This window comes from Camelus dromedarius, chromosome 9, assembly GCF_036321535.1.
Source record: "Camelus dromedarius isolate mCamDro1 chromosome 9, mCamDro1.pat, whole genome shotgun sequence".
NCBI classification, from domain to species: Eukaryota; Metazoa; Chordata; class Mammalia; order Artiodactyla; family Camelidae; genus Camelus; species Camelus dromedarius.
The window spans coordinates 65,380,075-65,394,351 of NC_087444.1; the positions used below are offsets into that span (position 1 = coordinate 65,380,075).

Below are 14,277 nucleotides of genomic sequence, written 5' to 3' on the forward strand. Positions count from 1 at the left end.
ACCTTCTCCACCCTATCTCCTCCCATTTGCCAAGTAGAAGCAGATAATTCTAAGCCCCAGGAAATAATGGAGGCACAAGATTAACAAGTCTGGTGTGTGAATCAACAGATGGAAGATAGCTATCAACCAAGCAGGACGCCTGCGGGGAGAAATAAACTGTTTGTATTGAAGTCACTGAAATTCAGAAGGTTATTTGTTACAGCAGCTGGCATTACTAATACACTGATCCTTCCTTTCTGGGCCCCAGATATGAGTAAGGCTTGAGCCCCCCTGTCGTTCTGTAAAATGAGCCTCTAATCCCCAACTGTGGTGTTCAGGCTTTCACAGAGCAGATCTATACAATGGCCCAAAGTCTCTACGTTTGCTAGTTAAAAGTTTTCAGCATATTTTCCTCCATTCTTTGCACTAATGTAAACTTTCCCCATGTTCTTACCGAAGTCTTCGTCCATGGTGATAGCTGGAAGTCATCAAAGCAGCCCCTGAAAGCTGCATTCCGTCTTCTACCATAGTTAATCAGAACCTCCTGCACAGGTCTTGTGGTTGCCGTGTAGAAGTCTGTGCTTGCTGGGGACCCATGAGTCTGATCAGTGTATGTATATGGGGGGTGGGGGTGGGAAGAACTTACTCATCTTCCTGCCCCCCTGACCCCTCCATATCGGGGTGCACCTTCAGACATGATCTTTAAGGTGACTCCTAGTCCTCAGTTCTGGTTCATGTGCTGTTTACAAAGCTGAGCTAATTTCAGTGAACCCCACCGGCTGGACGTAGGATGTACTAGTTGGTGGGAACCAGTTGAGTATGAGGAGATGCTACCCCCAACCCTTCTTGGTCTAACAACCCCCTGACTTGGAAGCAGCCTGAGTTTATTTGACGCTTTTTTGGCAGACAGACCGACTTCATTAATTTTAGTGTATACATGCATGGAAATGTGTGTGTGTGTGGGTGTGTGTGCCCAACCCTTACAGTGTTTGAGCCCAACCCTTACAGTGTTTGATGTGACTCTGAATATGTTCCTTGTGTATATGTGTGGGCATGTGTCTCACGCATGTGTACAAGAGAATCTGCGTGCAGTGTGTTTCGGCATGTGTGACCTCTCACGTGTCTGGGTGTGAGTCTGTGTGTGTTTTGGAAGTGTGTGTCTAAGTGTGCACTTGTGTATGTCCCCTATATTTGAACAGGAGACCAGATGATGTGTGTTCCACGTGTCTGCTGTGTCCGTGTGTATTCTGGTGAGCCTCTGAGGATGTGATGTGCATGTGTGAGTATGCATGTATATTTTCAGGGAGATTCCGTGTGTGGATATGAGCAGTTCCCTTCCTCCCTCAGCTCCCTCAGCTCTCAGGCAGTTTAACCTCATTCTTCCTGCTGTGGCTGTTTCCGCTGCTTCTGTCCCCTTCTCCAGATGTTGCAATTAAGTAAATGCAGCAATTAAGCGGAGTCCCCGAAACAACCATCCCACTAGGATCCCCTTCCGGGAGCTAATGAGGGATTACAGCACATGCAGACACACTCGTGGTACCATTCAGGCACCACAGGGACCCCTAGACTGTACATGCCATGGCATGAAGACACACAAACAGCATAGGGGTTCCCTTTGGCCACCGGCTTCATTCGTACTTATCCTTCAGGTCTCAGTATAAAGTTCCCTTCCTCCAGGAAGCCCTCCTGACTCTGGGGGGAGGGGGTGGAAGGGTTAGACTCTGCTTTTGGGGCCCCACACACTCTGTTTCCCTCAACAGAGCCCTGATCACTCTGGCCTGTGCTTTGTTATCAAAGCCCTTATTATTTTGCCCTCTGCTTCCCTGATCACACCCTGACCACTGTGGCCTAGGCCTCTGTCATGACAGTCCCAATCTTTTTACACCAAGATTCTCCCATCCTGGCCCTGACCACTCTGGGCTGTCTGGAGATGTGTCTTTCTCCCTTTTGGAATGTGAGTTCCATGAAGCCGGCCCTGATGCTGTCTTGGTCACACTTTTACTGCAGTGTCATCTAGTACACAACCATGCCCAGAAATCCAAAGTAAATGTTGAACTGGCATCTTTGCCTCTGCCTCTCTCTAATGCCAAATCCCATTTTATGTCTCTAAACATGTTGGTTTCTTTGGCACACACTTAGGGTGTAACATGCCCTCAGAGCACCACATTTTGGCATAGCTGTGGTGGACAGAACCATGCACACTGCTGATGTTCCTGGTTTAGCCCAGTGGGTCTCAAAATATGGTCCCTAGGCTAACAGCATTACCATTGCCTGGGAATTTAGAAATGCAAATCAGAAACTGTGGGACTAGGGCCTGGAGATCTACAGTAACAAGTCCTCCAGGTGATCCTGATGCAGCTACAGTGTGAGGACCTCTGGTCCAGCTCCCGCAAGGCATCCCTCTCTGCTTTTTCACCTCAAATTTCAGATGGCTCTCAGCACCACCGCCTCTCACCAAATGGACAGCCATCACCAAATGCGGCAAGATTCGGTGGATAAATGCCCCAGCCTCTCTACCTAAATGTTCCCCAGCAGAACTGAGCCCCAGTTGTCCAAAGGAATAACCTGCTCCTCATCTGAACCTCCTATTAACTGTTCCTCCTCTGCCTCGCTCTTCCACGTCCCTTGCCCATTTCCTGGGGCCACGCCCCAAATCAGCCCAGTTCCACTGAATTCTAATCCCCGTCTTTTCGGGATTGTCTCCAGGTATTTCCCTCTATCTCACCCACCTCCACCACTTCTGTAGCGTCTCCAAAACGTCTCATCCTTTTTCTGAATGTCTGGGAAGCCAGTATCTGCTATGCTGGGCCAGGAGCACTGATGAACTTTGCTAATGATCGGGAAAGGCGGGCCCCTGAGCTGAGTTAATTTTAGCTGCAATTTTTCAATACACAGAAGTGGAAGGAGCCAAAAGTCTGCTCTGAAACCTTCAGCAGAGCTAGGGATGCCAGGGTGGATGTGCATTCATGCCCCTGCCCCCAACAAGTTTGCTTTACTCTTCCCCTCAGATGGGCGTTCCCTGGGTTGGCGTGATCAGGTTTCCCCAGGGTAGGGCTGCGACCACAAACAAAAGCGGTGGCCCCTTTGGACCAGACCTCCCAAGATTAGGTCCCCGTGTTGCTATAACCAAGTTCCCAAGCCAGGCTTGTGGACCACGGCCCACATCCCTCTTCCTGCAATACCATCTGTCAAGAAATATGTGGGACCTCTCCCCCCTGCTCCCCTCCACTATCTTCCACAAGCATCAGTACAGGCAGACACCACTCCCGGTGAGTCATGTGTTAGTACAATTCTAGTAGGGTACCCTGCAGAGCAGTGGACCTGAGTTGGGGAGAGAGGAAGGCAGTGGACATACTTTTCTGGGTCAGTCTGACCAGCCCCCTGCCTCTGTCCCAATTCCTATCTTCCCCTTCCTCCATGGGATATCTGGCCAGTGTGTCTTGAGGTCCAGCTCTAATTCCAGAGGCACAGGGACTTGGAGCCAAGCTTTCCCCTTGCATCCAGGCCAAGGAGACTTGGGAAGGAGCAGAGTCTACCCTCTGGCCTGAAAGATCAAGCTTGTTGCTGAGCAGAGTCCAAGTAAGGAGACTCCACCTGTGGGAAGGACATCCCAGAACGGTGGTGCTGAGACAGAGGGGCAGAAAGAGACAGGCATGGGGGGCAGGTGGCTCTGAGATGGAGAATCAGATTCAAAGCTGTGAATGAGATCTGGACACACCCACACACACATCCCCATCCTCACAGCTGAGTCGCTCAGTCTGTCCCTGTCTCTCTCTCTCTCCTCGTGTCTCTGTCTCTTTGACTTTCTCTATGTCTCTCTGTCTATCTCTAACTTGTCCTGTCTCTTGTCTGTTTCTTTCTGGGTCTCTCACTGTCTCTGTATTTCCATCTCTCCTTGAATATGTGTGTCTTTCTATCTCTCTGTCTACCCATCTGCCCCTCTCATTCTGCTCTTCTCTGTCGCTCAGTCTAAGCCTGCCTATCTTTTTGTCTGTCTTTTTCTACCTCTGTGTGTCTCTCTGTCTCTCTTGACTCTGTATCCAAGGATTCTCTCTCGCAGGCAAAACCAGGATGACTCCATGGGAGGTGGGGCCAGGGACTCGCCTTTGAGAGAGGGGCCTGCCTACACCTTTAAGCGCGGGCGCGCGCGGGGCCTGCGCCTTTAAGCGCGGGCGCGCGCACGGCCCTGGGTTCCCGGCGAGGAGGCCGCGGGAGCGCCAGGACCCGGCCCGCCTGCCCGGCCCCCGCCAGGCCCACGCCCCGGCCCCGGCGGGGGAGGGGTCTCTGAGCGCGGCCCCTCCCCCCTGCGCCCCCGCCTGTGCTGCGGTACCCGTACCCTGCCTGTGCCTGTCTGTCCGTCTGTCCGCCTCTCGGCCTCGCCCCACCCCGGCCCCCGGGGCTGCCTGGCCGCCCCCCCACCCCCTCCGCAGCCGCCCCCTCCCTCTGGGCCAGCCCCCACCTCAGCCGGGGAAGCAAGCCAGGACGCCGCGTTTCCAGACCCAGGGCCTGCACCCCGAAATCGGGGGCCTGCACCCTGAGATTGGATCCAGATAACTGGACACCCAAGCCTGAGAGCCTAAACTGGGGCTGGGACCCCAAGACCTGGAGCCTGAACATCCATATCTGGGGCTGAAATTTTAACATCAGTTCCTGGGACCCCAAGATTTGGAGCCTGAACCCCAAGAATTGTAATATGGACCCCAGGATTTGGAGCCTGAACCTCAAGATTTGGCATCTGAAACCCCAAATCTGGAGCTAAACTCTGAGTTGTGTGCCTGGGACCTTGAAATCTGGGACTGGATTCTCATTTCTGTACCCTGGAACCTGCTTTTTGGGACCTGAACCCTGAGTTTTAGGCCTCAGATTCCAAGATCTGAACCCTGGCATTCAAAGGGGCCTAAACTTGAGTTTGGGCCTGAAGTCCTTGCTGCAAAACTGAATGCTGAAATTTGGGGCAAATCTTGATTTAGCACCCCAATATCTGATCCCAAGACTGGGCTTGGGACTCAGACGTTAAACTCTCCTTTTGTCTGTTTAGCATCCCAAGCCTGGAGCTGGGAGACCCTGACTCTGAGCAACCCACACTGGGGCTGGGTCTCTAAAACTGGACCCTTAGAGGCCCAATATTTGGAGATCTAGGACCCAAAGTGACAAGATAGAGAGACTCTGTGGCCACAAATCTGAACTGAGATACAACAGACAATCCCTCTGCAGAGACCTTGGGGACAGGGAAGGCATGACCAGGCACCCCCTCCAGAGTCCTGACCCCTGACCCCCTTGGAGCTTGAGGACTCTGTTCCCTGGGGCAGCTTCCAGCTCAGGTAAGGCTACTGGGAGACCCCCATGGTGGGGAGGGACTTGGGAGGAACTTTGTGGCTCAGGGTGGAGGTAAGGAGGACCAGGTCCCCCTAGACACCCTTAGAATTTCCCCAGATAACAGCCATACCCCGTCAAGTATCTGCCTCCAGCTCCTGCTCTGCCTCCAACACTCTATGGACACTTGGCCAGCCCTGCCCCTCTCTGACCTCCTCTTCCCCAGGTGATGGCATCTCCAGGTCTATGACCACCTCCACTCTGGCACTCCAGCCTCTCCCGACCATCTGTCTTATTTGATCATCTCCAGCCGCCTCTCCTGTCCACCACTCCTCTCTCCAGTCTCCTTTCTCCACCTCTCCTCACTGACCATCTCTATTCACCTCTCCTCTCTCTAATCATCTTTGACACTTTTGTCCACTGCTCTTATCTCTGGCCCCTCTGGCTACCACTCCTCTCAGTGACCATCTCTGTTTGCCTCTTCTGTCTTTGATCGTCATCTTAAACACCCCTGTCCATAGCTCCTCTCTCTGGCCACCTCTGTCTACTGTTTCACTCAATGGCCACCTTTGACATCTCTGTCCGCGGTACCTCTCTCTAATCATCTTTTACCGGCTCTCTTGCCAGTGTCTACCCCTGACTTTAAGCTTTGATGTATGACTGTCTCTGACCATCTTTGACATCTTTCTCTCTAAATCTTCTTTCCAGCTGCTTCTGTCTGTCTCTCCTCCTGGCTTCTTCTGTCGGCCTTTTATCTCTCTGACCATCTTTCACCACCTCTTTTGCCCTCCACCCACTCCTGACCCTAAACTGCCAGTCTATGACCATCTGACCACCTCTCGCCTTTACTGACCACCTCTGTTCTCTCTGTCTTTCTTGCTCATTGGTGTTCTCTGACCATTTTTAACATCTCTGGCTGCCTTTCCTCTCTCCCCACACCCATCTGTCCCATCTCCAACTGTCTCTGCCATGTCTGTTCTCTCCTCTCTCTAACTGCCTCTCTGCCTTTTGACCATTTCAGACCCTCTCTCCTGGACCTGACCGCCCCTGGCCACTTCCTCTCTCTCTGTTGACTTCTCATCTTCTTGATCATCTCTAACTACCTCTCTTGTCTGGTCATGTCTGGCTACTTCTAATCATTCCCACCGCCCTAACTACCTCTTCTCTCTTGGGCCATCTTGGAGCATCCCTCTTTGACCACGTCTAAAGCTCTCTGGCTTACCTTCCACCAACCCTGACCCCTGCTCCTGTTCTCTGACTGCCTCTGATCATTTCTAATCACCTCCTTCCCTCTAACCATCTTTCTTCATTTCTGTTTAACTCTATTCCCCCGTGACACATCTCTTTGAGTCTGTGACCATCTCCTCTGGCTTTTGATCTGTCTGACCACGCCTCTCTCTGACCATCTTTGACCAACTCTTATGCTTCAGCCCTCTGTGACTTTCTCTTCTGGTCTTGGACCACCTCACCCCCTCTGAAACCCCTCTTCTGACCTCCGCCTGCCCTAACATCCCCCTTCTTCCCCGCAGGCCACCCCTGCCCGCGATGGCCATCCTCCCGCTGCTCCTCTGCCTGCTGCCGCTGGCCCCTGCCTCGTCTCCACCACAGCCAGCCACAGCCAGCCCGTGTCCCCGCCGCTGCCGCTGCCAGACACAATCCCTGCCCCTAAGCGTGCTGTGCCCAGGGGCAGGCCTTCTGTTTGTGCCACCCTCGCTGGACCGCCGGGCGGCCGAGCTGCGCCTGGCTGACAACTTCATTGCGGCTGTGCGGCGCCGCGACCTGGCCAACATGACGGGCCTGCTGCACCTGAGCTTGTCACGCAACACCATCCGCCACGTGGCAGCCGGCGCCTTCGCTGACCTTCGGGCCCTGCGCGCTCTGCACCTGGATGGCAACCGGCTGACCTCGCTGGGCGAGGGACAGCTGCGCGGCCTGGTCAACTTGCGCCACCTCATCCTGAGCAACAACCAGCTGGCAGCCCTGGCGGCCGGCGCCCTGGACGACTGCGCCGAGACCCTCGAGGACCTCGACCTCTCCTACAACAACCTGGAACAGCTGCCCTGGGAGGCTTTGGGCCGCCTGGGCAACGTCAATACGTTGGGCCTGGACCACAACCTGCTGGCTTCCGTGCCCGCCGGCGCCTTCTCCCGCTTACACAAGTTGGCGCGGCTGGACATGACCTCCAACCGCCTGACCACCATCCCGCCCGACCCACTCTTCTCCCGCCTGCCGCTGCTAGCCCGGCCCCGCGGCTCCCCCGCATCCGCCCTGGTGCTGGCCTTCGGCGGGAACCCCCTGCACTGCAACTGCGAGCTGGTGTGGCTGCGGCGGCTGGCGCGGGAGGACGACCTCGAGGCCTGCGCCTCCCCGCCGGCTCTGGGCGGCCGCTACTTCTGGGCGGTGGGTGAGGAGGAGTTCGTGTGCGAGCCGCCCGTGGTGACTCACCGCTCGCCGCCCCTGGCGGTGCCTGCCGGTCGGCCAGCCGCCCTGCGTTGCCGGGCAGTGGGGGACCCCGAGCCCCGTGTGCGCTGGGTGTCACCCCAGGGCCGGCTGCTGGGCAACTCGAGCCGGGCTCGCGCCTTCCCTAATGGGACGCTGGAGCTGCTGGTCACCGAGCAGGGCGATGGCGGCATCTTCACCTGCATTGCGGCCAATGCAGCTGGCGAGGCCACAGCTGCAGTTGAGCTGACCGTGGGTCCCCCGCCGCCCCCCCAGCTAGCCAACAGCACCAGCTGTGACCCCCCGCGGGACGGGGATCCTGATACCCTCACCCCGCCCTCTGCTGCCGCTGCCTCTGCCTCTGCGTCTGCCAAGGCAGCTGACACTGGGCCCCCTACTGATCGTGGCGTCCAGGTGACTGAGCATGGGGCCACAGCTGCTCTTGTCCAGTGGCCAGATCAGCGGCCTATCCCTGGCATCCGCATGTACCAGATCCAGTACAACAGCTCAGCCGACGACATCCTCGTCTACAGGTGCAGGGTCCACGTGGTGGGCAATTTGGGAGGGGGAGTGAGGTGGAGGGAGGGTTGGAGGTACACCTACTGATACCCTAGGCTGCAGCACAGGAAATGAGGCTGCAAGGTTACAAAGGAAATCAGATGGCAAAGGTAAAAGAAATCAGGCAGCAGTGGTAAAAAGAAAGAAGGCAGCAGAAGTAAATAGTAACAGAAAAGAGGAAATCAGGCAGCAGGAGTAAAAGAAATCAAGCCAGAGAGTAAAAAGTTAATTGGAGGGTGAGGGGCAAGGTTGAGGGGATACAAACAAATTTAAGTAGAAAAGGAAACCAGGTGTTTCCAGGTAACAGGGCTAGATTCAAGCCAGGCTGCAGGAAGAAAAAGAGATCAAGCAGGAAGGTACAGGGATCATGGGGAAATGAAGTGAGCCAGCCCTGCTGCCAAGGAACTCAGACCAGAGGTTAAAAGGAAAATGGGGGAGAAAGTTACATAGCGATTATGATTTAGGTCTCTGTGGTGTGACCTGCTCCACGTGTCTGGAGGTCTAACATGGTGATATCTCAACGTTTGGTTCTCTAAATCAAATTAACCCTAGTTCAAGCTCCACCGCTGGGTGAACAGGAATGTTCAGTTTGCCACTGTTGGGGACTCCCTTCTCTATTCTCTGGTTGCAAACACAGAACTTGGGGCTTACACACTCCAAGAGGTGGATTAGCATAATTTCTGCCCCCTAGCTGGAGAGCACTTGGAACATCTGCTGTGGCCACATGTGGTCACTCATGGTGGCTCTCTGACCCAGGGGCTGCTGACACCTCTGACCTAAGTCCAACCTTGCATGCACGGCTCCCTGTTCTCACTGCCAGGCTGGGTCAAGGGTTCAGGCCCTGAGGCCTGGCTGCAAAGGACCAGGCCTCTCAAGGCGTAGGGTCTGCACCTTGTAAACCCAGGACCTGAGTTCCCTTTCCCCCCTCAGAGGCCCAAACCTCAAGAGATCGTCGCTTGATTTCCTTTTCAGTCCTGGAAATCCAGTGAGCTTTTTCCACTCTCTTTCTAAGACAGCAGTACTCAGTACATTCCACTGAGGGCCCACACCCGAAAATCACACAAGTCCTGTCCACCTTGCCTGGCAGGGGATGGCACAATGCTCTCCTACAGACAATCACAGAGTTCCCTCATTAAAGCAGTTTAGGAATAAAACAGAGATTATAAAACAAGTTAAATCTCCAACAGGGTGTTCTGCTATAAAAGGAAATAGAGTGGAATTGGGTACTAAGGATAAAAGGAAATGGGAAAGATAAGGATATATCGAAACCAGGCCACAGAGATGAAAGGGAATTGGGAGACAGAGCTGGAAAGAAATAAGGCAACAGGGAGAAAAAGAAATCAGCAGTGGTGACTGAGGCGCATCAGTTTAATGAAAACGGAATCAGATGACAGGGCTCACTGGAAAGCCGTCTATAGCTAGAGTAATAATAATACGGCAGCAGGGTTGGAGAACATTCATTGGCAGGTTAGGAGGACATCAGGCAGCAGCCTGATGGGGGAGTCAGGCGGTTAGATTAGAGTGAATTCTAGCTTTGCACTAGAGGAAAGTCAGGCAGCTGGAAAAGGGAAATAAGGCACTGGCTGGAGGAAAGTCAGACAGGAGAAAAGAGGAAAATCGGATGAGCATCTGGAGGGAGACTTGGAGGTGGGATTAGAAGGAAAGTGAATGGGGGTGGCGAGAAGGAAAAGGTCATTGAGTTAGAGGAATATCAGAGTTAGAGCAAAACGGGGCAATGAGAGTTGTCAGGCTAGAGGGAGCTTGGGCAGTGGGCTGGTGGGAAATTGGGAGGTAGGCTGGAGGGACTCAGGCAGTGAGCTAGGGGAGAATAGGGTGGGGGAACCAAAGTGAAATCAGGCAGTGGAACAGAGTGAAATAGGGCAGGGGAACGGAGCAAAATTGGGCAGCAAAGCTAGAGAACTTGGGCTGCAGGGAAATCAGGTGGCAGTGCAGGATAGGAACTTGGCAGCTGGGTATAAAATGAAGACGGACTCGGTGTGGGGGTTGGGGGGCAGTGGGGCTGGCATGAAACTGGGCAGCAGAGCAGAGGGAAGGTGGACAGCAGCACTGGAGGGAATTTGTGCATTGCAGCCAGAGGGAGATCAAACGGGCATTTCAGCAGCAGGCAACAGGGAAGCGAGAGAGTGGGCTTGGGTAGAACTGGCTAACAGAATGGAGGGACACCGGGCAGCTGATGACTATCAGACCTAAAGGAATTCAAGTAGTGGTTAGAGGGAACTCAGGGTCTAGGGTGAAATGAGGCAGCTGACAGGGGAGAAATCTTCCAGACTGGAGGGTTGGGGCAGAGTGTAGGGTGAGTGCTGACCCCCAGCTGCCTGTCCCTCCAGGATGATCCCGGCCGACAGCAGCTCCTTCCTGTTGACAGACCTGGCATCAGGCCGCACCTACGATCTGTGTGTGCTAGCTGTGTACGAGGACAGCGCGACAGGGCTGACGGCCACGCGGCCCGTAGGCTGCAACCACTTCTCCACTGAGCCGGCGCTGCAGCCCTGCGGGGCCCCACACGCACCGTTCCTGGGCGGCACTATGATCATCGCGCTGGGTGGGGTCATCGTGGCCTCGGTACTGGTCTTCATCTTCGTGCTGCTTATGCGCTACAAGGTGCACGGCGGCCAGCCCCCAGGCAAGGCCAAGGCATCAGCGCCTGTCAGCAGCGTTTGCTCCCAGACCAATGGCGCTCTGGGCACCGTGCCGGCCCCACCGGCCCCTGAGCCTGCTGCACCCAGGGCCCACACAGTGGTCCAGCTGGACTGTGAGCCCTGGGGGCCCAGCCATGAACCCACGGGACCCTAGCTTGGAGCCCACCTCAACGACCCTTCTGGCCCCTGGGGTGGCAGGACCCAGACACCCCATGGGATCTGGCCTCAGACTCACCAAATTGCTCATGGTTTTTAAAACTCTGATGGGGAGGGTGTCGGGGCACTGGGGCACAACAAGAAAGTCCTATTTTTCTAAGCTTGGGCCTGGGCCCTTGCCCTTGTCTCTTGTCTGTTGGGGTTGGGGGATCGTTCAGGGGTCTGGAGCTGGGGTGCCTCCTCTGGTGAGAGAACCTCCCCATCCCAGTTCCATCTGAGGTCCCTGGATGGGGCTGATGATGGTTATGCCTCAGTCGGCAGACATTCCTTGAGTATCCTCTCTGGGCCTGTCCTGTGCTGGGTGATGCTACAGTGACCCAGGCAGCCCCAAGCCCTGCCCCTTCGACAGTGATAGCTCAGAGTGATCAGAGACCTGGGGATGAGAGAAACCTAGGAGATTCCAGGAGCCCAGAAAAGGGGCCTGACTCAGCACAGGTGTGGTCGGGGAGGGCTTCATGAAGGAGACATGTGATCTGAGAGTGACATCTGAAGGAGACAATTGGGCAAAGAGCAGAGGGAAAGATGTGCCAGGCAGAGGGACACCACAAGCAAGGGCTTAGGAAGTACCAGGCCCTGGGGGTGGTAGAAGTGAGGCAGGAGGGGTGAGAGGGGTCAGAACTCCCGTTCAGACTCCAGCCTGATAGTACTGGGGAGCCACAGAGGGGTCTATGCAAGGGAGGGACAGGGTCAGGTTTGGGCTTTAAGATCCTTCTAGCTGTTAGGAAGAGGGAAGACCACAGGAGAAGACTGAAGCTGGGAGCCTGGGGGAAAACCAGGGCAGGGAGCTGGGTGGGTGAGGACAAGGCTGGACCAGGGCAGGGCTGGGCGAAAGCAGCAAGGGGTGGGTAAGAGAGTCAAGAAGCTGAGTGGGTGGGTTATGGAGCTGAAGGGCCTTGGGGGGGAGGGAAGTGTCCAGGGTAAGGCCCAGGGCTCTGGCCAGGGGAGGGGACAGTAGAGCTGCCCTGATGCAGGATGGGGGTGGGGGGGTTGGGGAAGATACTGAGACCAGTGTGGGACTTGGTGGATATGGGGAGCCCAGAGAATGGGCATGTCACCAAGGATACCTCCAAGAGGTGGCAGCCAGGAGGCCTCAGGACCCATGTTCTAAGACAGGAGCTTGGGAACAGAAATGAGGGCTCTGTCAGCTGTGATGGGGAACTGAGGCCACCAGACTTCTCATATGTAAAGGACAGGCAAAGAAAAGCCTAAACTAAAAAAGACAGACTAAACAGGGGCATTAAGTGGAGGGACAGAGTAAAGCAAACCAGGCAAGTCAGACCCAAGTGACTTCTGTGTTTAATGACATCAAGGCTGTGGTGACCTCCGTGAGAGCAGTGCTAGGGGATCAGGTGGGCAGGTGCCAGATTCAGCAGATTTGAGAGTAGGAGGTGAGAAAGTGTAGACAGGGCATGTAGACCCTGCAATTCTGGGGGCCTAGAGCCTAGTTCAGGTGGATCCGGGCCTTTCCGCATGCTGTCTCTCCAGGACTGGTCCTCACTCTGCCTAGGACTGCCCTAGGCTGCCCTCACAACACCAGGCTCAGAGGTTTGGGGAACCAAACCCTGGGCCTTGGGAATGTCGAGCCTCAGTGGAGATCCAGGAATGGGATCGGCAGTCAGAGGAATAGCGCTCCTTGACCTCAGGCCACCTCTGATGATCCAGAGGCAGAGATGCAGAGGGAACACGTGTCCTGTCATTCTTCTATGTAGTGCTGTGTGAGGGGCATGGGGAAGAGGGCCCAAGATTGGACTGACCATTTGCGTGATCATTTTCGGTGCACACATGACTTGTCCCTGTGAGATAACATCCTAGATTCTGCCACACTTTTTTGTTGGATATAGGGTTACAAATGATCCCCCATTGGACAAGGGAACCATCTGAGTCCCAGGGACCTGGTCTGACCCCCGAGTACTCCAGCAGCATCCTGAGGTTCTTCTTGTTTGTCACCCTCTGTGGCTGAGGTCAGGTGAAGCCACCAGGGAGTGTGAGGTGCCTAGGGAGTGGGAGGATTGGATGGCTACCTAATGCCAGGTACAAAATACCAGTTGCTGCCATGAGGGGGAGCTAGAGGGCGCCATTCCTCAACCCTCCTTTTTCAATTGGAACAATTTGTTGCGTGCCCACTGTGTGCGATGTGCCGGGGATTCAATACTGAACAAATACAGGCCTGTCCTGCCCTCACATATCTCACCATTTGGTGGGGGAAACAGCGTTAAATAATGAAGCAAGTGTAAAGCATCTGTGGTGACAAGATGGGCCATGGGGGAGAGCGCCTTGGAACTGTGAGACCCTATCACCAGGGGGTTGGATCCAGGAAGAGAGGTTGAGGGAGGCTTCCTGGAGGAAGTAACGCCTCTGCTGAGACCTGAAGGATGCTCAGGTTGGAGTTTACTACGCAAGGGGTGGAAAGGGCATTACAGGCAATTGCAACAGCATCACTGGAGGCCAGGAGGCTGGAATGGGGTGAGGGAAGGGGGGTGACGCCATGTTGAGGCTGGAGAGTGGGAAAGGGGCGGATGACGCAGGACCCTTAGGCCACTGGGAGGAGCCTGGGTTCTATTCTCAGTGGCATGAGAAACCTTTGGAGGGTTTTGAGCAGTGAGGAGAGTAGTGCTCCCTGCTCTCGAGGAAGCTCCAGAGGCAGTTCTGTTTGCACATGCGGGGCAAAGGGGAAGCAGGGAGATGAGGGAGGAGGCCAGGCGATGGTCCAGGCAGAAAAGTGACCAGACGAGGTTGGGACCTGAAGTGTCTGGATTGAGAGATTTGAAATCACCTCACCAAAGGCCTCCATCTCCTACACAGAAGTGGACGATGTGGACCACTGACCAACTACATGTTTCTCAGGCAAGACTGCAGAGAGACTGGGGAAGAAGAGTTGTGGGGTCTTGGTCTCTGATATCCAAGGATCCATCCCTTTGATGGGGGAGCTGACTTCTCTGTAGTACAGGAATTAAGGACCTTTTCCAGGTTCAAGGACTCGGACTGAGACTGCAAGACAGAGGCCATGACTGGTTGTGGGGAATGTGGACACAGGAAATGCAGGACCAGAACAGGGACACACACTCAGTGGTAGCTTATTACACATTCGGAAGTAGGGGGGTGGGAGGAGGTA

At 54.9% G+C, this 14,277-nt stretch overlaps 1 protein-coding gene across 1 annotated transcript; it reads left to right on the plus strand.

The window, feature by feature from the left end:
* The first annotated feature begins 4,179 nt into the window (after positions 1-4,179).
* LRFN3 (leucine rich repeat and fibronectin type III domain containing 3) lies at positions 4,180-11,265 on the plus strand. Its single transcript, XM_031456854.2, has 3 exons — positions 4,180-5,300; positions 6,822-8,264; positions 10,638-11,265. The coding sequence occupies exons 2-3, from the start codon at positions 6,838-6,840 to the stop codon at positions 11,101-11,103; spliced, it is 1,893 nt and encodes a 630-aa protein (XP_031312714.2). The 5' UTR covers positions 4,180-5,300; positions 6,822-6,837; the 3' UTR covers positions 11,104-11,265.
* Positions 11,266-14,277: the final 3,012 nt, after the last annotated feature.